At 28.8% G+C, this 25,738-nt stretch overlaps 1 protein-coding gene across 15 annotated transcripts in view; it reads left to right on the top strand.

Annotated features, from left to right (window-relative positions):
- Positions 1–25,738, top strand: part of LOC135960936 (uncharacterized) — an 87,289-nt gene that overhangs the window by 57,300 nt on the left and 4,251 nt on the right. The window contains exons 1-2 of one of the 15 annotated variants that reach the window (XM_065512342.1): positions 2,686–2,778; positions 2,855–2,951. The exons of 11 other annotated variants lie outside the window; for them this stretch is intronic. In XM_065512342.1, the coding sequence (XP_065368414.1) occupies positions 2,701–2,778; positions 2,855–2,951 (175 nt within the window). In that variant the 5' untranslated portion in view covers positions 2,686–2,700. Of the gene's footprint in view, positions 1–2,685; positions 2,779–2,854; positions 2,952–13,154; positions 13,307–18,841; positions 18,941–19,022; positions 19,069–22,304; positions 22,455–25,738 lie in introns of those variants that run through there. 3 more of the 15 variants (XM_065512350.1, XM_065512345.1, XM_065512357.1) reach the window with 3 other exon arrangements.

Below are 25,738 nucleotides of genomic sequence, written 5' to 3'. Positions count from 1 at the left end.
AAATTTTACCTTTGACCTTCACGATTTAAGGGTTAACGTTTTCCGATTTTAGTAAAACTTTCAGACTGTATTTAAAATTACCTGAAATATAATATTCTGAATAGCTTTCGCTTAAAAATCATAACAGTAAAGAAATTCGGCTCATTCGTCAAAATATGGCCAAAAAAATAGTTTTTCTTGAAAATCTCAAAATTTAAATCGCAGGTACGGAAAAACTATAGGAGATATTTTCATACTTTTTTCATATTTTTATTCCCTATTATGTTATCAATAAATTCCAATGTGATGATCAAAAAATTTAGAAATTTGTTTAACAAAATTTTTAAAAATTTGAAATTGGAGTTTTGAAACTGCCTTTAAAAAAATTAAATTTGTTTGGTCATACCTGTGAATAGGTTAACGGCATCCAACGAAGACAAAAACTCATATACAATTAAATATGGATATATTTTAAATAAAAATGTACTTTTATTATAATATTTATCAAAATATGTTAATTTTGTTCGTACATTTCTTGTTCTAGTGGCCTGAGACACGTTAATGGCCTGGCGAATTTTTAATTACTTTAACATTTTTTAACCAATTTTTGTCTTTCATATCTTATTATAACGACAATTACGTACACATTTCGATTCTTTTAAATTAAATTGTAAAAGTCATTATTTAATGGCAAATTTTTTACAAAAACTGAAAAAATTGCTGTTTTTCCCCTTGTAAATGCACCTCAAAACTTCAGCGTAGTTGCGGCACCAGTTAGAGTTATCCTATCATCCTAATATTTTACACAACGAGTTTCTACAATTCTACCATTCTAGAGGGGGGGGACGGCCTGTGCCTAGAAAAATTTTTTCGTCCATACAATCTTGGAGCACATGACCCAGTGAGTAATGCTAATATTTTAGCTAAATTATTCGCAAGTATTCTCACTTGCCGGAAATTGATCAACTACTCTTTAGGAATTGGCGTTAAATTAGCAACCTTCGAATTTCCTGTATGTTAGAATGTTGATATAAGCTTAAATTATCGCCCAATGCACTTTCTAAAGTAATGGAGAGTATTGTAAACTAACATCTATTATTTTGTTAAATATTTGGAGTCCAACAATTTATTTAGCGACCGACACACAGTGGTTTAGTCAAGTTTTTTTTAAATAATTCGGTATCTCGGGAATTATTAGAGATATTGCTACGAAATAGGTTAACGGTATCCTACGAAGACAAAAACTCATATACAAGTAAATGTGGATATATTTTAAGTAAAAATGAGCTTTTTTTTAATATTTATCAAAATATGTTAATTTTGTTCCTACTTTTCTTCTTTTAGTTGCCTGATACGCGGTAATGGCCTGGCGAATTTTTAATAACTTTAAAATTTTTTGCCCAATTTCTGTTTTTTATGTCTCATTAGAACGGCAATTACGTACACATTTCTATTCTTTTAAATTAAATTGCAAAAGTAATTTTTTAATGGCAAAATGTTTACAAAAACTGAAAAAAATGCATTTTTTCCCCTTGTAAATGCATCTAAAAACTTCAGAGGGCTTGCGGCACGCCTTAACCCCAACCGATTTACCTAACATTTTTTCAGGATGATTTTTTTTACTAATGTTCACCAAACTGGGGGATGAGAATGGCCGAAATCCAACTTTCGTTTATTAAGGGCCACCCTAGTGTGGCATGGTGCGCTTTTGTCAAAACGTATTGCTTTTGGTGACGGTAATAACTTCTATCGATTTATTTTGAGCTTTCTCAGAGATCGGAATCTCATCAAACGAATTTAATATTAATTCAGGGATACCTTTCTTATACTCTATGACTTATGTTTCTAAACAAATTTTGTTTACGCCTTTTTTTTTGTTGTATCGATTTAGCCCATTTTTCAATTCCAAACATTTATGATCAGCAGATAATATAAACGGACATTTTAAGTCCTTCCGTCTAGATCTAGCCTTCAGCCGGCTGACATACGCTCAGACATAAGGACCCTTAATATATATACTTATGTGTGTCTACGACCAATATTTCTTTGTGTTACAAACGAAGTGACAAAATCAATATCTTCTACATCTTTAGACCATTCGAACAGATTTTATTCATTAAATAATCGGGAAATTACTTATTTTGCACTAAAACTTTATTATGTGGGTCTTAGAGCTCTCCTTTTGCTCACAGTAAGCTAGAATAACGATTTCTCAATGAATAATAACATTGCTCGTTATGTTTAACAATTGATAAAACAAAAACTTTACTTTCTATTTCAAAATAGTGGCCAACTTACCGGTCCATGTTAAATAGTTGAGAAATATCCATAACACCACACTTTTTTATTATTATTTTCTCTCCTACACCATTATTTTGTTGGTTTTTTTGCAAATGTATACTCCAACTTTTTGGCTCCATTAATCTTATCGCTCAGTTAGCAGGCGCGATAAAATTCATTTATTATTATTTGGACAGAAGAAGAATGACGTCTGTCATAATAACAAAATCAAAAAATAAGTTTGTTAGTTGTTTTATTAGATTTCAGTTCACTGCCAGTTAAAATAAAGCGTTAAAAATTGTGTCCATTATTATTAAATTGACATTATTAAACAAAACTAAACGAATATAAACAATTTTCATTCATGTAGTAGTATTGATATTTATAATACAAAAACAATTATTAAAAAACATTGAGTGTTCATAGAAAAATAACTTAAATATGGATATCTTTGGTATTTATATTTTAATATTTTTCATTTTGTTCTTGGTGATGCCCATAGTGTATTTTATTTTAAGGGTAAAACAACTGTGGAAATTTTTGAAATTAAAAACAGGTATAAATTAAATTTTTCATTTATACGTTATGTATTTAGGTTATATTGTGGTTAATTTTGGAATATTGCGGTTTTGGTAGTGACATACATAGGCGCAATCATCGTAATAGACGCAATCCACGTCATATAAATACGGGTAATATAATATTGTTTATTTATTTAATTATTTTGTTATTGTATTTAATTATTATTGCTAGATATTGCGATTTGTTTAATATTTTATTAATATATGTATTTTGATAAATAACATTTATCTAGAAATGTAAAGTAAAGTAGCTGATAAAATAAAATCCGAATATGTATATTTGATCTATTGTGTAGTTGTAATTAGCTTTACGGAAATCTGGCAGTGTTAATTATTGGCAGTGTTGCCACAGTATTAAACATTTTTATTAAAAAGCAAATATTTTAAATGTTTAGGGTTTACATATGCAAGTAACGGTTCAACAAAAACTTAATAAACCCAGTAGTTAAGCAATTCAATGTATCCTTATATATAGTAATTTTCACTAATCTCTGAAAACTAGGCAGACTCAAATTTGTTGTTATAGATTAACAGAATTGCCAATAAAAAGTTTTTGGTAAAACAATAATTTATTTTTAACTAAGTGCTGGTTCACACACGTCAAGTTTACTTGATCAAATCTTAAGCTTATAGAAGAGAGTGGAGAAAAAGAGGAAAATATTTTGAATCTACTCTACTCTCATATCAACAAACTTAAAATTTGTGCAATTAAATTTGACGTGTGTGAACCAGCACTTATTTGATGTATATTTGTAAAAACAAATTGTACAAATAGCCGTATCGTTTTCGCAAAAAATACAAATTTCATATAATATTTAAAATGTCCCCCGGAATACTGTTTGATTAGTCATAAATTTCTGATCAACAAAAAATATTTAGAGAAAATTTCATCCTCCTGAGTCCTTCCCTATATGCCCTATTGCGTTTTTAACAATCAGAAGGACCCATTATATATGTATATAATATATGAAAAAACGTACTTTTAATAACATTTTTCATTATAACTCCTGAACTAATCGAGTTTCCATCGAAATTATTTGGCACGAATATAGTAGAGAGTTTAGGTGTCTGCATACCATGTTTTTTTTTGAATTTTTAACACCGCGATCTTTGATATTTTTTACATTGAAATAATACTCCGAAAATTAACCCTTAACCAAAGGCAATATCTTTGCTGGTGGACTTTGAGTAGTTTCAAAGTTATGGGCAATTATGTGTATATAATTTTAGACAATTTTAAAAAAAAATTAAATTTTCAAGTCGCGATATTTTTGAAATGGATGAAAAGTCGTATGTGTTGTAAATTTTATTAAAATCGAAGATGTCAACTCCGAAAATAGCAGTTTTCTGTCCGTTTTGATATGGATTCTGCCATGTGTAAACACTAGGGTATTCGAATTATTCGATTTTTCTCTTGTTCGAATAAAACGAATAATTCGAATAAGAGATTTGGGACACTTGGGCTTTGGGCTTGGGCTTTTAAACGCATTTAAGCAAAATTTTGATTAAGTTAATCAAAGCCGTTCACATTTCATTGGAGATGCTTAAGTTGACATTAAAATGATTAAGTTGACAAATAAAAAACAACAAACAAATTTATATTTCTTTAAGGCATTAAATATGAAAATAAATACTTTATTAAAGATATCAGCAGATTATTTTAAACTTTTTAATTATGAAATTGTGAACATTGATGAATTATTTAAGGTTTTTTAAGGGAAAAAAAACTTCTGTCAAAATTTATTTATCGGTACTACACTGAAATGTGGCCGATGCTGCATCATAGTCGATTTGAGGTATATTCAGGTGATTGTATGTGATTAATGAAGTGATTAAGTTTTAATCATGTCAAATTGAAGTGATTAACAAATCATTTCAACAGAATATTCTGATCAGATTAACTCCCGAACAATCTACAAAACAATTGAATGGCAAACCCTTTAGATTCCGTTTTGGAGCTATGCTTTAAACAATTTGAGCTAGTTGGACATGATTCTGAATTCAAATACAATATAAACGTATTAAGAACTTTTTTATGTCGTTAATTAATTCAAGTTTTACATTGAGTAACTAATTCTTTAGTAAATTAATTATTCACTATTTCTAAATTATTTATAACAAATTGTATTATACATCAAGTTCTATCAACGTTGCCGAATCTTTGCTTAGTAAAGTGGTATTGGGGAATTACACAATAAAGGGAATCTGTCCAAAGTTTGATATCATTGTCAGTGAACGTGTCTAATTTGAAGTCAGGCAGTGCATGATTGACACATTTACAAATACGCAAAAAGTTTATTAGATGTTCAACGATGCTTTTCTTGCAACAAAACGTTAGGTTGCAATATTTGTGTCAAAATCATTCGATTTATTAAATATTTTGCAACACTTACGTACGCGGTTAATAACATCACTTAAATATATTTAAGATCATTATAAATGTGATCCTCAATATCACTTTCGACGACCGTTTCAAAATCACATTCTCCATCACATTCAACTCCACTTTAATCTAAGTTAAAATTTTGATTATTAATTGGGATTCTTCTAAAATTTCGCCAGCTTAATAACAATTATTTTATTCCGTACCTTTTATTTTCATTGGTTCATGTCCTAAGTTAAAAATTTTGAAAGATTTGTTTTTAGAATTGTAACTTCTTGCAGTAATATTTATATATTTATAAAAGGAGCTATCGAAACACTCATCTACAGTGATCGAAAGTCCCTTTGTCTTTAGTTATTTGTCGAATTTCAGAAACAATACAATTTTTGTGAGTCATTATTACATATTTAAATTTGGAATTGTGAAAAAATTTTAAGCAATTTAATAAATTTATTCGATTATTCTACATAAAATTGTTCGAATTATTCGTTATTCGAAAATGGCCATTTTTAAATTGTTCGAATAATTATTCGCAAGAAATTATTCGATTAATCGATTAGTCGAATGAATACCCTAGTAAACACTCAAGCAAGTTGTAGATATTTCGCTGGCTTAACATGCAAATGCTCTAAGTCCACTTTTTTTAGAAATTGAGATTTTAATGCAGTAATGTACAATAGGTAAAAATACATTGATTACAAAAAAACAATTGCAGTTATCTCGTTTGTAGTGATGAGCAAAAGCGCTTAGTCCAATTTATCACAAGAAAAAACTGTAAGACCTTATAAAAAGTACAGTTTCTTTATTCTCATTACGCACACATATCTTTTACGCACATAGAAAATAAAGAAAAATATAAAAAAAAATTCGTTTACAGAATTAAAAAATGTTTACACAAAACAAAGTTAGATCACTTTGTTTTATTTACATATATTTTTGTATCAAAAGTTTGTCCTATTTATGTTTTAAATGATTTACAAGTTGTTATCAAAAAAATTTGTTAAAATTAAATAAAACAAAGGTACAACGATTATACTACTAAAATTAGGCGCAATTTCTCAGTTTTAAAAAAATTCGACAACACACAGTGGTATGAGAAATAAAAAAAGGGGGAAATAAATCTGTAACTTCTAAACCCTTCCGATTTGAATGAAATTTGACATGCGCACAGACGACGTGTAGTCGAGTTTAAGTTTTGAATTTTGACCGCATGAGCCCACCGGGGGTGCGGACATGGTTCCCCAAAGTAGGACACCTCGGGTATGTTCAATTTTTAAAACGATTCTATTTCTTCGGCTGTGTTCCGATTTCAAAACGATCACATATATAGAATCTTCTTTACCCGATTTTATTTTTCTTTTGTTGGACTAACAATAAATTTATGTATGAAATATAGAAATAATTGTTTAAAAATCATGACTGATTCCAAAGTTACATGCATTTGAATTTTAAAAATTTTAAAAAGGCGATTTTTCGCTATTTTTTTGGGAAAGAAGTACTATTATTCTTTTTAAGTAATCTAAAAAATGTCTAAAAGGATGTATAAAGAATTTGTACCTTTTAAAAAGCTAACTTTACATCGAATGTTTTAAATTAAAAAAAAAATTAAAATTTTGAATACCGAGGGGTCCAGGTCCATTCAAAGAACACCTATTTTTTATGTAAAATTCAACTTTAGTGCAAAAATTCTCAAATCGCATACTCGATATCAAAATATAGACCCATTTTACATGGCCCAATATGTTCTTAACTATTTTGTAAAGGGTTCCGATAACACCGCCCCTGGTATGGATATTATAGCCTAAAAACTAAAAAATTCCATTTTTGGGATTTTTCAACACTTTTTTGGGAATTGCGGGATTCCTGATTACAAATTTAAAAATTTGTGTTCAGTTTTTCATTTTAAATCGAAAAATCTATATTACTGTAAAATTTTGTTAAAAAATATTCAGTAATAAAAATTTTATTTCAAATTAAGCCATTTGTATTTTGAAATTATTTAATATTCGTCACTCATAGAACAGTAAATGAGTCATTTATAAAATATATTGAGAGTATGACTTAAAAATGCGTGATTTAAAATATATTGCATATCTTTTGAACGCGGTTTTTGTTTTTAACCCGAAGTGTAAGAGATCGAATCGACACCAAAGCCAAATATCCATGGTGCTAAGGTAATGCTCTGTATTTGGTGGGACCAAAAAGGTCCTATCTATTATGAGCTACCGAAATCAAGCCAGACCATCACATGGAACCTGTACCGAATGCAACTGATTCGTGTGAAGCGAGCATTTACCGAAAAACGCCCAGAAAATGCGGCATGTCATGAAACAGGAATATTCCATCATGACACATGTTGCAATACCTGTTAGAAAGTATTTAGAATGAAGTGTTTGGGGAGTTTTACCTCACCCTCCTTATAGTCCAGACCTAGTCCCGTCCGACTATTATTTGTTTCGATCGATACAGAACGTTCGATCTGGGTAATATTTTTCTCGGTTAAAATCCCGTTTTTTTTTGTGAAAAAGTGGGTTTTCTTTAGTTGATTTTTAAAACAAAATATTTCTGACAAATCTGTATCTTCAGAATCTCCTCCTTCAGTCATTTATGAACCGATTACTAAATATCAGCCTAATCGGAACCATAACCGATATAATGATGTATCATTTATGTTTGTTATTGGAAAGTTATTGGAAATTTCGACTTTGGAATTCTGATTTTAACAGACAAAATATTTCTGAATAATTTTGTATCCCATCTCAGTCATTTATGAGCCGATCAATAAATATCAACCTAAACGGGAGCATAACTGATGGAATGATGATGTGACTTTCAAAATCTGTTTACAACAGTGATAAGTGAGCAGCACCTTATATTTCAGTGTTAACTGTATTAGTATTTAAATTTAGTTCTTTTAGAATTTCTCTCTTAAAAACAATTAAACTTTCATTTTATATGGAAACATTGACCATTTAGGGACCATTTAGTGTAGGGTCCACCACTAAACAGTGTAAAATGTATCTTCACACATGTTCGAATATTGTATTTAATCTTATCTGAAACTAAAAACACTATGAACTTGTTTAAAACAAATAAAATACCTACATTCCTTATCACTTATTGGCCGCGATTAAACAAAAGAAATGGAAAAATTAAACACCAAAAAATGTTTAAGGCCATAGTGGTATGAGAAAGAGTAAACAAATCAATTAACATTTAGTATTAAATCAACCATAATTTGAAAAAGGCTTCGGGCCGACCCTAAAAAAATAGGCTATCGAAAGCCTCTACTACTCTAGTGATAACTGCAAAAATATGTCGTAGTTTAATTAAGCGTTTTAAAAAAGTGTTTTTTTAAATTCGAAAGCAATGAATGATTTAATTTACTATATTATAGGATTTTTATTCCTTTTTCTTGTATTGCCCATTATATGCTTTTTAGTCCATATAAAAAGTACAAAACTAGAACGTTTATGTCGTCCGTCGCGTTGCCGTTCCAATCGCAATCAGTGGCTGAGAGCCTGGCAGTGCACAAGCTCATCGTCTTTAGAGTCGGGTATGGATTATAGAGCAAAATAAAATATTTGTACTTTTTTTTATCTTATCACAAGTACAAACAGAAAAGTATTTATTGGCAAAATGTGTGTTTTTTATTGTTATTATAATCGATTTCACTGCTAACTGCCAGTTTATTGCAATACAACTCAATTCGTTGAAAAACAAAATAGAAATATTTATAACTTTGTAGCCAGTTTATTGGAAATTGGTTTAAAAAATAGTGCTGTGCTTTAAGTTAATCTCTTTGTAAATAATATTAAATGAATTTTATATAAATATTTTGTTAAAATATTATTGTAATTGAAAATTTTATTTAATCATGGGTGCTGCTTACAACGCTATCATTTATATTGTGGCCATGGCTACACTCTTTGCTATTTATCAATTAGTTTTAGTATGTCTTTTAATGTAATGTGTAATTTTTGTTAAAGTTTTTTCTTCTCCTTTTTTTGTAATTGAAATTGTTATTTTAAATAACTAAAATATATAGTTATTTATACGCGTTTGTAAGACATGGCGTTTAAATCGGCAACGTCTTGAAAGAGGTATGTGCTTGAAATAAAATAAAACAAATTTAAAACTATACATGTCAAAAAACACTATCATATCGAATGACCGATCCTAAAAAATGTGGGGTTGATCATAAAAAAGTTGTAATAAATCTAAATCTTTTAAACTACTAATCCGATTGAAAATGAAAGTGATGAATAAGCAATTAGAAAATTCAATTTATAACCACCCTGTTAGAACATATGCTGAGACACAGGGCGTCAAAATCGAACACCTCTGGCTAGGAAAATATTGTACAGCTTGTAACTTATGAAGCAAGTGGGAAGACAAATAAATTCCTATATATTTCACTAAGTTATATCTTATAGTTTAAACGATATTTAAGTTCAAAAATAAGCTCTTCGAAAATATCTTCTGTAATATATCTATATCCAAATATATTCTAACAATATCCTCTAAACTCGGATTTCTCGGCTTTGCTTCACCATAGTAGGAGGCGGTATTTAATTTTGTTTGCATTAAACGATGCATTTACTTTAACAAAATAGTAATCGCCCAATAACTCAATTTTGGATTTTTTGTTGCTTGATTGGTTTTTTAAATAAACAATTCAATTGTTACTCGGCCGCCGAAAAATGTGGTCAGGGGTGTAGGTATTTGTACATATACCTACTCCCCTAAAATTGTACATTAATTGAAATTTTATATTTTTCTTCATGGAAAATTCCTATATTATAATTTTTTAGTTTCTATGGTAAATGATGTCCGAAAAATTCATAAAATTATTTCATTTTATTAAACTGATAATCCTCAAGTCCTAAGATTTTCACAAATACCAACTAGTTATACAAAAAGCGTACACCCAGAGAAAAAATGAACACATCCGTGTACGATTTGACACCATTCGGTGTCAATAGTGTATCAACCCCGTATGTGCACAAATTGTACACGAACGGTGTCAATTTGACAACGAAAATATGACACCATTCCGTTGCGGAATTGACACCATCCGTTGTCGATTTGACACCGTTCGTGTACGATTTTATAACAGACCGTTGACAATTTGTCACCGTTCGTGTACGATTTGACACCATAAGTTGTCGACTTGATACCGTTCGTGTACGATTTGACACCTGAAAATGTTTCCTTTCTATTTTTTTGGTAATTAATATAAATAACAATTTCTTTATTTTTTACATTTTTTTAATACAATACTTATAAATACTTAAATATAAAAACTATAAGTTTCCATTTGGCGTTGTATGTCGTCACTGGATTCGGTGGTCTTCTCTGCCTGGATCTTCACTGACTGCACTGCCTGGATCTTCATCTGCATCAACACAAATTCACAATCAAACATAATTACACTTTCTTTTATATTTTGTTTTTTTAACCATTTATTTGCATCACTATTACCCTTTATTATTTATTAAAATATTTTAAATTGTTTAATGTAAATAAAATTAAAACACACTTATAAAAAGCAACTCACGTTGAAATGCGTCGCAAATAATTTAACAACATTGCGTTGTCGATTCGTACCCGTTTGTTTACAAATTGTAAACGTACGGTGTCGAAAAAAGTGACACTGTATGGTGTCAAAATGACACCAACCGTTGTCGATTTTGCAACGTCGTTTTTCCCTCAGTGTATACTTATTCATCAGGAGCTCCACAAACCTTGCTCCCTTTGGAAAAAATTTAACGTTTTCTTTTTAAATATTCCATGCAAAATGTGTTTTGGAAAAAACGTAAAAAATATGGGCATTTTTACATGTTTGAACTTTTAATGCTAGCAAATTGTTTTTATTGCATTCGAAATTTTATCGCAAATATAGGTAACCCCCGTAAGCCCGACATATCTAAAAAACTAAAACTAGATCGATCAAAGTTAAAATAAATAAACCTAAATAACTCTTAACCTAAAAGTGATAACCTACACATATGTACATGTTTTTTGTAGATCTTCTCAAAGACTCCTCATGTTTTAAATTTCAGCTAATTCGGATCATAAATGGATTTTTGACTATTTATTTAAAAAATGTGAAACCTAAGGTGTCGTGTAATTTTGCTAATTAAGGGTAAAGAGTTTTATTTACGACTTTGGTGAAATTTTCCGGCCACAATTTTCGTAGAATAATTTAATCCTTAAATGTCCTTTTTGAAAGGACTTTTTTCGATTTTCTCGAAAAAAGGGTCAAACTGACCCCTAAAGAGAGGAGCTAGAGGGTTAAGATCATCCGCAAAAATGTTCCCCATAAAATTCCACAATATAACTCTGACAATAAGAATTCTCTCAGAGATTAACATACAGCATTTTTTCAGTTAGAATAATGCTCCCTTCGATCAAAAAATTAAAACTTTGATCCACTGTACATAAAAATTCAAAATCGAGTCTTTGATTAAACTATTTTTAAACAAATAAAGAAAAAAAATTATTTTAAAACCCCTCCATTAATAAAGAATTAATAATGAAATGTGTTTATTTCTAAAGAGTGCCAACAAATTTATCAGAACGGGTAAATTACGCTTAAATTTAAATAAAATTTCTTTGCTAATTCGAAACAAAAGTTCTTTTTTTCAAACAAATTACCAAAATGTGTTTATTTTTTAACGTAGTATCACATGCCGGTTATCCGCTAGTTAATGTATATTTAAGTTTTAACCTAAAGTTATTCTTAGGTTTTTCATGCAAAAATTGTTTTAACTATAAGTTAACATATAACCAGACATCGTGTTAATGGGGGTTAGAAGTTTAAATGTTAAGCATCATAATTCAAAAAAACCGGTTATTAAAAACCTGGCCGATCACTCTAGTAGTTATTCTATGTCAACTGATTTTTGATAGTATAACAAAAATCTATGGATATATTATAATTATTCGATTGGCAATAAATCAAAACGCATCTTTATTATCTGTAATTTTAAGAAGAAAACTTCCCGAAATTTACAGAGTTTCTAAAAAAATATTGCGGGGAATTTCTTTAACATTTTTTCCTATTGGAAACCCCAATATACAATATTATATCAAAAATACAATTTTGCTAAAAGGAAACAGAAAAACGGTAACATTTCATTCTAGACACATTTCACACTTACATTGTGGCTTTACTTAATATGACCACACTGCGTATACGTGTTATTTAATGAATATTATTAATACGCTACCGTGCAAGTACTGAAATCAAATTAAGAAAAATAATAAGTGCAACATTTTGTGTGGAATTGCAAAGTTTGAATAATTGGGTGGACCAAAAACGATGTGGATATTCCAAAGTTTATTTCATTTTAAAAACCTGCTAAAAATATTGTTTGGTTATTCCTAATATACAAGCTATTATTCTTGCTCGTTTAATTTCTGTTATTATTATTATTTTTTTTTTTTTCATAATTACCTTCCCATAAGTAGGGGAATGGCAATCTTATCAAAAACTTATCATTAGACTCAATTAAAAAATAAATGAAATAAAAAAAAACAGTAAATACAAATACACATAAATAAATTACGAGTAATAAAAAACCTTAAACATCTTCACTGTCCTCTCAACCCCTCGCACGCCCAACTTCTAACCCACTTCAAATGCTACGATTTTGACAAACTCATTCAAGAGATACGGCAAATATAACAAATTTTATTAACAACTGCTCACATATGAAAATAGTAGACACAGCAAAAAAGTTGAATAAAATTTAAAAAATAAAAACAACTTATTAGAAAACACTTTGTTTTTGTAAATTTCAACAACTAGTTGTACTTGAAATTATTTAGTGAAATATAAACAAACAATAACGTGCATTTTTCTATAGTTTTTAATTAAAGTTGACAAAAGTTTTCAATATCAGTGTCAATATGCAAAATATTTTGATGTACATGTCTGCCTTTTTCATGGTATTTCTTTCGTGTGCCGTGATGTGCTTCTGTTTACGCTTTTCCTTTTGGATTTACATGGAATACTGGCCACAAGAACTACAGAGACGTCGCAATAGACAGAGAGAGATTGCCAGGCAAAGAAGAGGTTGGTATGTGGGTTGAAATTGGAAATAAAATGAAGTGATAGTGGTTTGAATAAAAAAGAAACAGTTAATGCGGAGAATTCAGTAATATTAAACAATAATAAACAGTAACATGTAGAATAATCATCATTCTTTAAATTTTATATTTCTCACATACGAGAATAAAGACATAATTCAAGCAGAATAAAATTACAGAGAATAACTACATATTTTCATAAACGCCTAAAATTATGCCACTTTTTTCTGCACACACTTTTAACGTTCTTTAAAATTTAACGGTGCTGATATGATGTAGACGAAGGTTCCAAAAAATTATTTCTTTATTCAATTTTCAAAATCAATTAATCATTTCATTATGAATTAATTCATAGGCTTAATTTCTTGTTACCTCTAACTTATTAAATTCACTACTTTGAGAATAAATTACTTATGTGTATGTATGCATATGTATTTGTATTAAGTGACATATTCAGATTTATGTAATTTGTGAAATCTTACGTTAAAAATATAAATTTTCTATATATAGAAAATATTTTGAAAAATCGTGTCATAATTTCTCCATGAGTGAAGATGGTTGGTTGGTTGGTTCAAATAGGTTTTACAATGCCGCCAAGTGGTATCAATATATTAGTTATATTCCGGTCCAAAAATTGCTAAGACATAAGTACGATACACGACCAGATCAATTTGTGTTCAAACATATATACCCCGAAATTAACTTTAGGAATTTTCTAATTAACTTTTCTAGAGTTAAAAAATTCTCTAATCTGTTGGAAATTCCTTTGAAATTCTTACTCAAATCAATAAAAACTGTACTTAGACTGTATGTATGTATATGAAATATCCAACGGTGGACTTTTTAAATACTTAATTTAAATTTATTGCTGTTTTCTTATAAAGTAATAAAAATTAAAACTCAATACATAGAAATGCTTATTTTATTAATTTCTATTCCTGATACTGATATTCTATTCCTGATAATATTTCTTTTTAAAATAAGAAAATTGTTTTTGGTTGTCCATTTATAATATAATAATGGTATTTGAACTGACTTGTCACACACATAGTTTTAATCGGTCAATATCTTTCAGCCTAACCAAAAAAATGTAAAGTTAATTTTTGTTAAAGTCGACTTTATTTTAAATAGAACATTTGTTTTTTCCGTAACATAAGAAATATTTTAAAAAAGCCGTCACAACATTTTTCAACTCATGCATTCAATAATTAAAAAAAATTAAAAAAGTACATTACTTTCAAAACAAAAAGCTTATATTAAAATAATAAAACAGCATTTTAAATTTGATTGAAATTTATTTTATTGTAAGAAATATAAAATAATACAGCCTGGCTACAAAAGCCTTGAAGTCGATTTTAATTCCATAAAGTTGACTATTATTTTAAATTTCGTACCATAAAACAAATTTAAAATATAATTTAAAATGTTGTTTTATTATTTAAAAAAAAAACTTTTTGTTTTGAACTTTTGTGTACATTTTGTTTTATATAATTTTTTGAAAAATTTTTGGAAAAAGTTTTGAAACTTTTTTCAAATAAAAATGAAAGTTCTATTTTAAAATAAAGTCGACTTTAACAAAAATTAACTTTAAAATTTCTTTCATAGTTAGGGTGATAGACTTTATTGATTTAAAATCGAATTTTCGGCTTTTGTGGTTAGGCTATTTACTGTATATTATATTTAAGTCACTATTAGTGACATTATTTTCTCTTAAATATGTATATTCTTAATATAAATTGAAATTTTAATGTCTATTAAGTTGACCGAATAAAAAAATATTCTATTAAGGTTGAAGAAATTTCATAGGGATCAAACAGGTTTATTACTAGAATATAAACATTTATTACTAGAATATATAAAATTTGTTCTACTTTTTTCTTTTTATTTCTTTTTTATATGAAAAATTTTCGGTTTTGGGTGGGGGTGTACTACATGCTAATTGGGAGTATGTAATGTCACCACGTGTGAACGGCTGAGGCGATTTGGCTGATTTTTTTTTCGCCGCAATCTTTGCCTAAAAGATACCAATTAAATTAAAAACTTAAATATAGTCATTTTAGTTTTTTCTCCTATTCAAATCATCTTGAAAAAAAGTTTCAAAGGTTTTTGTGTTTTTCAGTCGTGGTTGGCATTTTCGTGGAATTTCCCATATTTTTTTATTATTTTTGTTAAAAATTGTGGTAGTTTCATAGAAAATATGTAACAAAATGCTTGTGATTTCTACCTTTTTAGTGTCTAAACAAAACAAATGCATTTTTTCCAAGAATTCATCTTAAAGTTACAAGATAATCTGAGATAATTTAATCCTTGAAATTTCTAAATATTTGTTTTTGTTAATGACCCCATTACAAATATTTGAATTTTGTAATATGCATTATCACTAGACACATGTGATTGTGTCGCTGTCATCACCATCATCTTCTTATCTTATTTGAAATTGTAACACGTTAATGATAAATGTTTTCAATATTATTTTAATGATAACAAAATGACGTTGGCTTAAAATCGTAATGTTTATTTTTGAAAAAAAAAAACAGTTGTAAATACTCGTAGATTGACTAATTGCAGTAAACATCTATTTAATTGGCGTAAAAATCCAAGATCACATGGATACAATGAGAGACTGCAAGAAATAAGTTTAAATATTTTTTTTACCGAATAATATTTTATATTTCAGTTTAAAATTTTTTTAAATAAATTTCAAAGAAGTCAATTTACACAAATCTAGGAGTCCATAGGTAGATGGCTTCAGTCTGCATCTGAGAATTAAATGATTTGTGAATAAAATGCTAAACAAATACTTTCAGTTATTCGATTCAGATAAGAACACTGGAGGTATAAAGGTAGCTTTACTAGAACAGCGACAATAAAGGTTTCAGATAATTTGTTGTCGTCAATTTGTAAATGTAATACAAAAACATATCTTTTCGATGGATTCACTCCATTACTATTGAAGTTAATAAATAATATAGTTCAAACCTATGAGTGACAATTTAAAGATGTTTCCGATGAAGATTTCCGAAGATGAATTATCTATCTATCTTCTATCCATATCTTTTATATATATAAAAATGAAATGGTCCATGTATGTAATGGCGATCACGTGAGAACGGATGGAGCGATTTGGCTGATTTTTATTCGATTCGAAACTTTCAGGAGATGGTTTGTAAAGAAAAAAAAATTAAAAAATTCCGGGTAAAACTCGGAATTTGTTTTTTTTTTTTTGAGTCCAGTCAACTGTAATAAAAAAAGTTCCCTAAAGTATGCAGTACAAATTTAGATATTTTATTTGCAAATAAATAAGAGCATGCAGGTGTATGTGGGTTGGAGAAACTTGAAGAACTAACATTAGTAAATAGTTACCGGGCGAAGCCGGGGCGGTCAACTAGTCTATATATATAAAAATTAAATGGTTCACGTATGTAATGTCTTAACGTGAGAATGGCTGGAGCGATTTGGCTGATTTTTTTATTCGATTCGAAATTTTCAGGAGATGGTATGTAAATTAAAAATTAAAAAAAAAAATTTAAAAATTTAAAAATTACGGCTAAAACCGGCTTTTTTGAGTACAGTACAAATTTAGATATTTTATTTGCAAATAAATAAGAACAGCCAGGTTTGAAGAAACTTGACGAACTAACATTAGTAAATGCTACCGGGCGAAGCCGGGGCGGTCAAATAGTATTTAATATAAATTTAATTTCCAAAAAAAAATCGTGACTTGAGCAGAAATTGGAAAAAAATTAATTTCGTCTGCTCATTAAGCATTTTTATTGCGAAAAAAACCATCACTCAAATAAAAGCAAATCTTCATAAATACAATGGGAACGAAAAAAACCATCACTCAAATAAAAGCAAATCTTCATAAATACAATGGGAACTCTGCACCATCAACTTCAATGGTTAAAAGGTGGTTTACAGAATTACCGTTCTGGACACACAGTTGTGGTCTCTACATCAGAAACAATTGAACAAAAATCATGATATGGTGTTGGCCGATCAGAGATTGAATGTGCGAGAGATTGTGGAAGCCAAAGGCATCTCATATTTTGAATGATCACTTGGGTAAGAGAAAGCTCTCCGCAAGATGGCTGCCGCGTTTGCTCACTATCGGGTGCACAAAATGTGCACGAAATATCCCTCTTTCGCCCTTTTCTCCGGATTTAACTCCGAGTGACTATTTCTTGTTTCCAAAACTGAAGAAATGTCTCGGCGGAAAGAGATTTGACTCTAACGATGAAATCATCTTACAAAACTTCCTATTTTGATGACCTCGACAAATTCTATTTTTTGGAAGGGATAAAAAAATTGGAGGAACGTTGGACAAAGTACATAGAGCTCAAAGGAGACATAGTCTACTTTTACACATTGCAAGTTTTCTTGCCGCAAGTCTGAGTTTATAGGAGAGAGAGGCAAGAAGAAAGAAGAGGGGTACACACTTGCTTGTACTGGCAAGTCTCTTCAATTCTCTTTTGTTTTCTCATTTTCACTATGGCGTCTATTAGGTTTTGACATACAAAATTGAACACAGACTTGCTGTGTGTAAACAGACGATCAAGTTTAAAAGGGAATCGAATAGACTTGCTTCAAGTAAACTTGCTGTGTGTAAAAGCAGACTATGTATGATGAAAAATAGAAAAACATTTTTATCTAAAAACCTTCATTCAAAAATATTTAAAATTGTAAATGAAGTTTTTGTTGGGATGTTAATAAAGTATTCGAAAGATCTATAAGTTATGTTCAAATAAATCACAAAAAATAATTTTTAGTTTATAAAGGAATAATGTTTCTCACTGTAAATTTCTAAAAATACTCGTTATGTTTATTTTTAGAAATCGGCAATCATTTGTAAATGTTATGCTTTCGATAACAAGACATTTATTTCTGCAAGTGTACACATGTAAACACTTGAATATTTTAATCTTATCTGAAATAAACTTTAAATAAATATCGATATGAATTTATAAACGTGCAGAAAGTCGTTTACCCTCAGCTTTTAACTCTTTCATCTAAAATACAAACATCTGAATTCAGTGTTATTCCAGTCATTATTTAAAAAACTCCTTGTTTTCCTAAATCGAATAAAAAAAATTAGCAAATGAATTCATTAAATTTATTGGTGTATTTACTAGAAGGATGTTTAATCCTTGCGGTGGTAATTTTCAACATAACATTAATTAAAAATTAAAAAATAAACCTAATTAGTGCTGCTAGCTAAATAAATGCTAAACAAATATTTAATAAATATATAATCTTATCATCAAGATAAAGAAATTGTTGAGTTTTTTTTGCAAAATATTTATTCTTTTTTTTCGCAAAATGTTTTTTTTTTAATTTTTTGCTCTTTAGTCTATTTGCAACAAAATTTATTAATAGTTACTTTAATACGAGTGTTTGTGTTTAAATTTCCTTATTTTTCGGAGTGTTTAAGATTTTTCAATTGAATTTCTTAATTTTTTAAATTTACCATGTGAATAAGAGTTAAGTGTTAAAATTAAAGTATTGGAATTAAATATTGAACGTTTGTATATTAAAAATGGATGAAGAGGAATATTATGATGATCCCTTGGCCTATATCATTGCACTGTCCGCCCTTTTGGGCGTTTATATTTTGATAATTGTATGCACATTTATTATTAACAATTCCGTAAAAAGTTTATCAAAATTAATTAAATTCAATTTTATGTTTTTCAAACTAATAGTTTGCCATTTATGCTTGGCGTCGTATAAAACCATTAGAAGAAACGGGTATGTTTAAAGACATTTTTTATTTATTTAATACATATAGAACTTTTAATGAAAAAATAAAGCATTGCAGAATACTTTTACCAATGTTACCCAATAAGCATTATTACTGGAATTCAAGTTGAAAGCAAGTGTAATTCAAGCCTTGAATTATAGTCAAGCAATTGAATTACAGTTGTATTACACTTTATTTCAATAGTATTCTCCAGTAAAAAGGAAACATAAATTCAAGCCATATGTTTTTTGTTTGAAAAATAAATAAATTTTCAAATATTTTTCATGTTTAAAGTATAATTACATTTGCATTCAAGTCAAATTCCAACAAAATCTTCAAGTGCTCGAATTTTTGGGGCTTTGGTGCTTACTGGGTAGATATTTAAAAATAAACTATCGAATTTGTTTTCCTTTGTGATTGATTTTGTTTACATTACACGTTGGAAAATTCAGTAGATTTTACTTTTTGTCGATTTGTCTGAAAAATTTTCCTCAAAATTGTAGGAATACATACTAGTATTATCTTATGGAAAAATATGTTTAAAGCATATGAGATAATATGTATATCTCATTAATAAGATAATTCTTGATTATGAATTATATGTTTTACTAAAGTTTTATAAGATAATTTGTATGAACATTTTGCTTTATAATCTCTCTATTAAACACAGATTTGTTTGTGTATAAGATCTACGTTATAAGGTTTTTAGACTTAACCCCCAAATTAAATCGCTGCTAGCAATTTTCCATTGATACCGTAACAAAATCCTTTATCTATCTAAGATCAAAAATGGCTCGGAACCCTAATTTTCATAGGATGACAATGAAAGGTTCTGGTTCCATAAAGATATGTCGAAACACTTTCCCGTTCGTTCCCAGAATGAACTTTGTGGCCAGGTATTCAGCAAATTGTGTTTGCATAGTTCGTTCATAGATGTAATGCAGTCCATTTCATACGATCTTATTTCGTACGACAATAAGACCCTGTGTGAAACTAGACCACCTAATATCAGTTATTAGCAGTTAGGTGTTAGATACTACACCAAGCCGACATAAGTCAATATGGCCTATAAAATAATAATAAATGACCAGTAGATCATTCTGGGCACGGCCATGGGTACTTGTGGTACTTGTCAAGAATAATCCCAATAATCCTCTTCTCAGAACACTCGTGTTCTATATTTTCGGCTATATTCGGATATAGATTTCTGTACATTGATAACAACAAGGGTGGCTCCTATATTAAACTTATTCGATTTTCAGTGCAACCTCTAAACGTTACCCGATTTTGCCCAAATTTTCAGCATTTGGTTAAAAAATTCTAAACATATTAAATTTGGAAAAAAAATGGAAAAAAAGCCGTTTCGGAGAATTTATAATTCGATGTCAAAATTTAAAAAAAAAAAAACTTAAAATCTTTGCAAAAAATTCAAAACTTCGAATATGTTTGGTCTTGAACCAGAATTCAGATACGTCCAAGGTATATTAATTAGGTCTGTCCTGGATGGACTCATAAAATACTCATTTAGACGAATCGCGGAATGTAGCTTTGTTGTGGTATTCGCAATATCAAACTTTAGTGAATTTGACAGCTTGAGCCTCTAAACAAGCGAAGCTGTGCTATCGACACCACCTTATTGTGAATTCGCCTTGATGAAGTTTGGCACAAAATGTCGGTTTTTCCTTTTTTTTATTGTTGTGGAGTTGCACAGACCTTATTAATAGACCTTGGATACGTCATTAAAAGCGCCTTTCAATGATCTTTCACATTATATCAATATTTCATAGGTTTCCTTTGCCAGAAATATGAAAAAATCATAAAAACCTTAAAAAAATACCTTTCCAGCTCAAACAAGTAATAGAGCTATATTCGGCTGTGCCGAATCTTATATACCCTTCAACTAATTATACTTCAAAATAAAAATTTTAAATATTTTTAGGTAAACAAAATTAATTTTTTTTTCCAAAGTTGTTTTTTTCATTTTTTGGAAAAAAAAATTCGAATTGTTTTTTTAAATTTTAAATTTTTTTTTTTTAAATTTAAAATTTAAAAATTATTTTTTTTTGTTTTTTAAATATTTTTTTTTGTGAAAAAAAATTTGGGTTTGACCCATTGTAGGTCCAACTTACTATGGTCTTATATACGTCGTTGCAAAGGTTTTTGAAATATCTATCATTAGATTATCCATATTGTCTATATTAATGACTTAGTAATTCAGATATAGGTCAAAAATAGGTAAAAAAATCGAGGTTGTCCTGGTTTTTTCCTCATATCTCAGCCATTTGTGGACCGATTTTGTTGATATTAAATAGGAAACTTTTCGAAAGCATGACTGACAGAATTATTGTAGATTTGGATCCCGAAGATATCTGGGGTCTTCAGAAAATTAATTTCAACAGACAGACAGACGGACATGGCTAAATCGACTCCGCTATCTATAAGGATCCAGAATATCTATACTTAATAGGGTCTGAAAATTATGTTGTGGAAATTACAAACGGAATGACAAACTTATATATACCCTTCTCACAAAGGTGAAGGGTATAAAAAAACTGACAAATATTGAAAAACAAACAAACCATAGACTAGCGACGTAATTGAAAACCTAAGTCTGTTGCCAAAAAACATACATCTTGCAACAACAAAATACACGTAAGACAATGTATGACCACACACAATGTCTCGTCTCTATGTATAATTCTCTATGAAACATCTCGTATCTACAAATGATATAAAAGTTTATCATTTTTTCGCTAAAAATAAAAATCGTCAAACTAAATTGACAAATCTGGCAACAGTGACGGTTTTTTGTTATTGAAATCTAAAATCTTAAAGATTTTAAAATAAATGAAACTATTCTGTAATAAAAATTAATGGTTTATTATCAATTGTAATCTTAAAATGTTACAGATCATATGATCGAACAATATAAACAATTTATGTTTTGTTTTTTTTTATATTTACATATTTTATATTCTTTTCGCCGTTTTCTCCTATTTGCATTAATAAATTAAAAAACGCGCGTTTTATTTATATTTTATTTGCAATTTGCTGTGATTTATATAATCTTATCATTAACGTCTCAGGCTTTAAAAGTTTTGTTTTTATCATTCTAAATAGAAACTCTTTTTTTAGTCGTTGCGTTGTTATTTTTAAGTTTCAACACAATTTCATTCATTTTATTGCTAAAAAGTTGAATAAAATCAACATCCCCCCATGAAGACACTTCTATTCGCTGTTTAAAAGCCTGCAAATAAAAACGGCGTTTAAAAATTTGTGTTTTCTTTTAAATATTTTATTAAATTAATGGAGTCTTTGGTGATTTTTATAGTCGGCTATGTGGTTTTAATAATAATAATATTCATTTTACTACAAATAATAATACCAGTTTTATGTACGTAACTACTATTTCCAATAGAAAATAACGAAAATTTAAAACGAAATATATTCAATTCTCTGAAGAAAAAATGTACCAAATTTAAATTTAAAAAAAAAACCTAACAAGTATAAGACAGTGTACGAAAATTTGAATCACTAAAATTAACATTTAAATCAACAGCTTCTAGACTTTGGAACGAAATTTCTAGAAGTATAAACTGTAAATATCGTATGAAAGAGAGATATGTAGATAAATTCTTTCTAGAACTAACTATAAACTGTGAAAATTATGTGGATAAAGAAGTAAATTGTAGCAATTTGATGTTTAATCTCTAATCTCATAAGAGATTTTTTTTTATGATATATCATAATCATAATCTTTGGAATGATGCTGCAATGAATTCATAAAATAATAAAAATCGTTCATCAATTACGAAAACTTTGTGCAAAAGAAAGAAATAAGAAATATTTCAAAGCCCCCTGGGTTTAAATATATAAGAATAAAAATATGAATATAATAAAATTTTATTGCTCGTTTAATGTCTTAAGAACAAGTGTCATAACTCAAAAAATATAAATTAGAAAAAAATGGGTTTTAATTCATTTAATGGAAATTAAATGTCTGGAAAAAAAATCAATAAATCTAATATGAAAATATTAGCAACAATATGAAATTATTTGGAATATATCATTCTAGAACTACATATTTATGATATTATGATGATATTATTCATAAAAACCTACACTTTATACAAAAAATTCAGACATTTGGTGTTTAAACCTATTATCTGAAAAAAAACCTTTATCTCAAATCAACATTGAGATGATGCTGCAATGAAACTATAAAATAATAAAAGTCTTGGAAATCTTCTAATAAATTTATATAATTATAAATACGAACTTATCTGTTATGTTTTTTAATGAACCATACAAAAAATTAATTATTTTATTTGTATAAATGACTTAAATATTCAAACAAGTCAAAATAGTATACTAGAAGAAATAGTGCAGTTTTTTGTAAAAAAAATCTGCGGAATTTTAATAGATGCAGTGTAGAATTTCCAAAAAAAAATCAACAAAAATCAAAATTGAGGTTTCGGTATTAAACAATTTAAAATCGATCGGTTTTGTTTATTTTCGGTTTTTTCGAAATTTACCTAAATATTGTAATACTAGCTGAACCCGGTCCGCATTGCTGGCCCTTAGAAAACATCTGTGAATGAGGTGGTCATATGACAATGTTGTAGCAGATATCTATAAGTACCATGATATGCCCTTAAAAAGAGAAGCGAATGTATTTAAGGCAAATGTAACCCAGCAATTGCCAACGATTCGACTTATGCTTTGTTAATGGTTATAGCTGAGGCAAGACGACGGGAACTGGAGCCGCTTGAATTCAAATTGTCTTCGCCTTTGATGCCACCGACGATTGTTTCATCAATTAAATTTGGTGAACTTTTTTTGATGGACAATCTTGTTCCGCTGCATAATTTTAACTAGTATAACCCGGTGCACTTCGCTACCCCTACCCTAGTAAAATTAAAAAAATATGATTGGAAATACGAAAATAACACATACAAAATTTGAGAATCTCTCAATTACAGTTCACTTGATAGTCGAAAATAACTAACTAATTTTGTATGGGAGATACCACTCCTGCTCTGCACTGCTCTGATCCCTCCCATTTTTAATCCTTTTATGTAAATATCAAGCTTTACTTTAACTTTCCTTTATAAGGGATTGGTCATTCCTACTAAGCCGATCATGCTTAGCTAAACTTCGCACAGTAATAAGGAATAAATTCGTTTTTAGCTAACCTTCTTAGAATGGTAATAAATTGATTGATACTGAGTTTAAATTCTTTTAGAATTTAGTTCTCCAGATATTCAAAATTAATTATTTACTTTGCGCCATAACCACTAATGCAATACCGACCATTTTCAGCCAATCTGAGCTATGCGGACAAAGTTTGAAGAACTTTGCAATTATTACTTTGTATGGGAGGTGACGCACATCCTTTTCCGACCTCTCCCATTTTGGGTGCTATGCCCTCTAATCTAATTCCGTCTATATTCAGCACAGTAATAAGAAATTAATTCGCTAAAAGTTTAAACACTTTTACAATTATAGTTCTACAGATATTCGAAATTAATTATATACTTTGTATAGGGTGTGCCACGCCCACTATTCCAATCCCGAACAATTTCAGCGAAACTATGAAAATTTATAAAAGAGCCATTTAGACTAAGTTTGAAGAATCTTGCAATTATATTTCACAAAATATTTAAAAATAACTATTTACTTTGTATGGGAGGCGACTCATCATTTTTTCCGACCCGTCCCATTTTTCATTAAACTTCATGCAGTGATAAACCATTGAAAATCGTAACAATTATAAAATAACTATTTACTTATCTACAATTACATATTTACCCCCATATGCATAAACAGTTTTTTAAATTTGTTTTATAAACCTTTGATAAATTTAAAAATTGTTTATGCATATGGGAGTTAGAAAATAAAAAAAAACACCTTCAAAATATATTTATTAAAGCGAATTTAAATTACTAAATTCTTCTTCTTTGTTTTCTATAACAACTCTCACTTAAAACAGAGCGAAATCAATCAACTGTTTAATTGTTTCTCTTATTTATTTACAACAACAAATGGGACAATCACACATTGCTTTGTTTACTTTTTAGCTTATGTGTTAGTAACATCTTTAAACGCTTATAACACCTAAAAAACTGAACCGATTTCAATAAAATTTATTCTGCACTTCTGTGAATAAATCCCTTTAAAATGGTATAGTTCTTGCCCAAATTAAATGTATAATGTGAGAGTAAAAGGGGTCTAAATAAAGACTTGCCTATTAATATTATGAGATGAGATGATGATGATTGACATCCAAATTTTTTGGTGACAAAATTACACGTTCCCACAGCCAATCCGAATTTTTGTAGTTGGTTGTAAGACTTGGGAATACCTATTCGACAACGGCTTGAATCTTCATTTCAATTTGGCAGGGAACGAAATCTTATTTGTGGCGAAATCAATTGGAATTTTTCCATTTCCGATGTCCAAATGTTCTTTTGAGAATGTTTCGGCAGAAGCAATGTTCTTCGATAGCGTGATGCACTCCGCGAAATTTAACATAGAAATATGTGTTTAATAAAATCTATGATATTCACAAAATTTTAAAATTAACTACCAATTTCAGAACACAAGTCAAACTAGTTATTTCTAATATCGAAGAATATTGGAAAATTTATTTTTCACTAAGAAATTTAATATAGAAAA

This window comes from Calliphora vicina, chromosome 5, assembly GCF_958450345.1.
Source record: "Calliphora vicina chromosome 5, idCalVici1.1, whole genome shotgun sequence".
NCBI classification, from domain to species: domain Eukaryota; kingdom Metazoa; phylum Arthropoda; class Insecta; order Diptera; family Calliphoridae; genus Calliphora; species Calliphora vicina.
The sequence above is the reverse complement of the archived record's forward strand: the minus strand, read 5'-3'. Positions and strand labels throughout refer to the sequence as shown.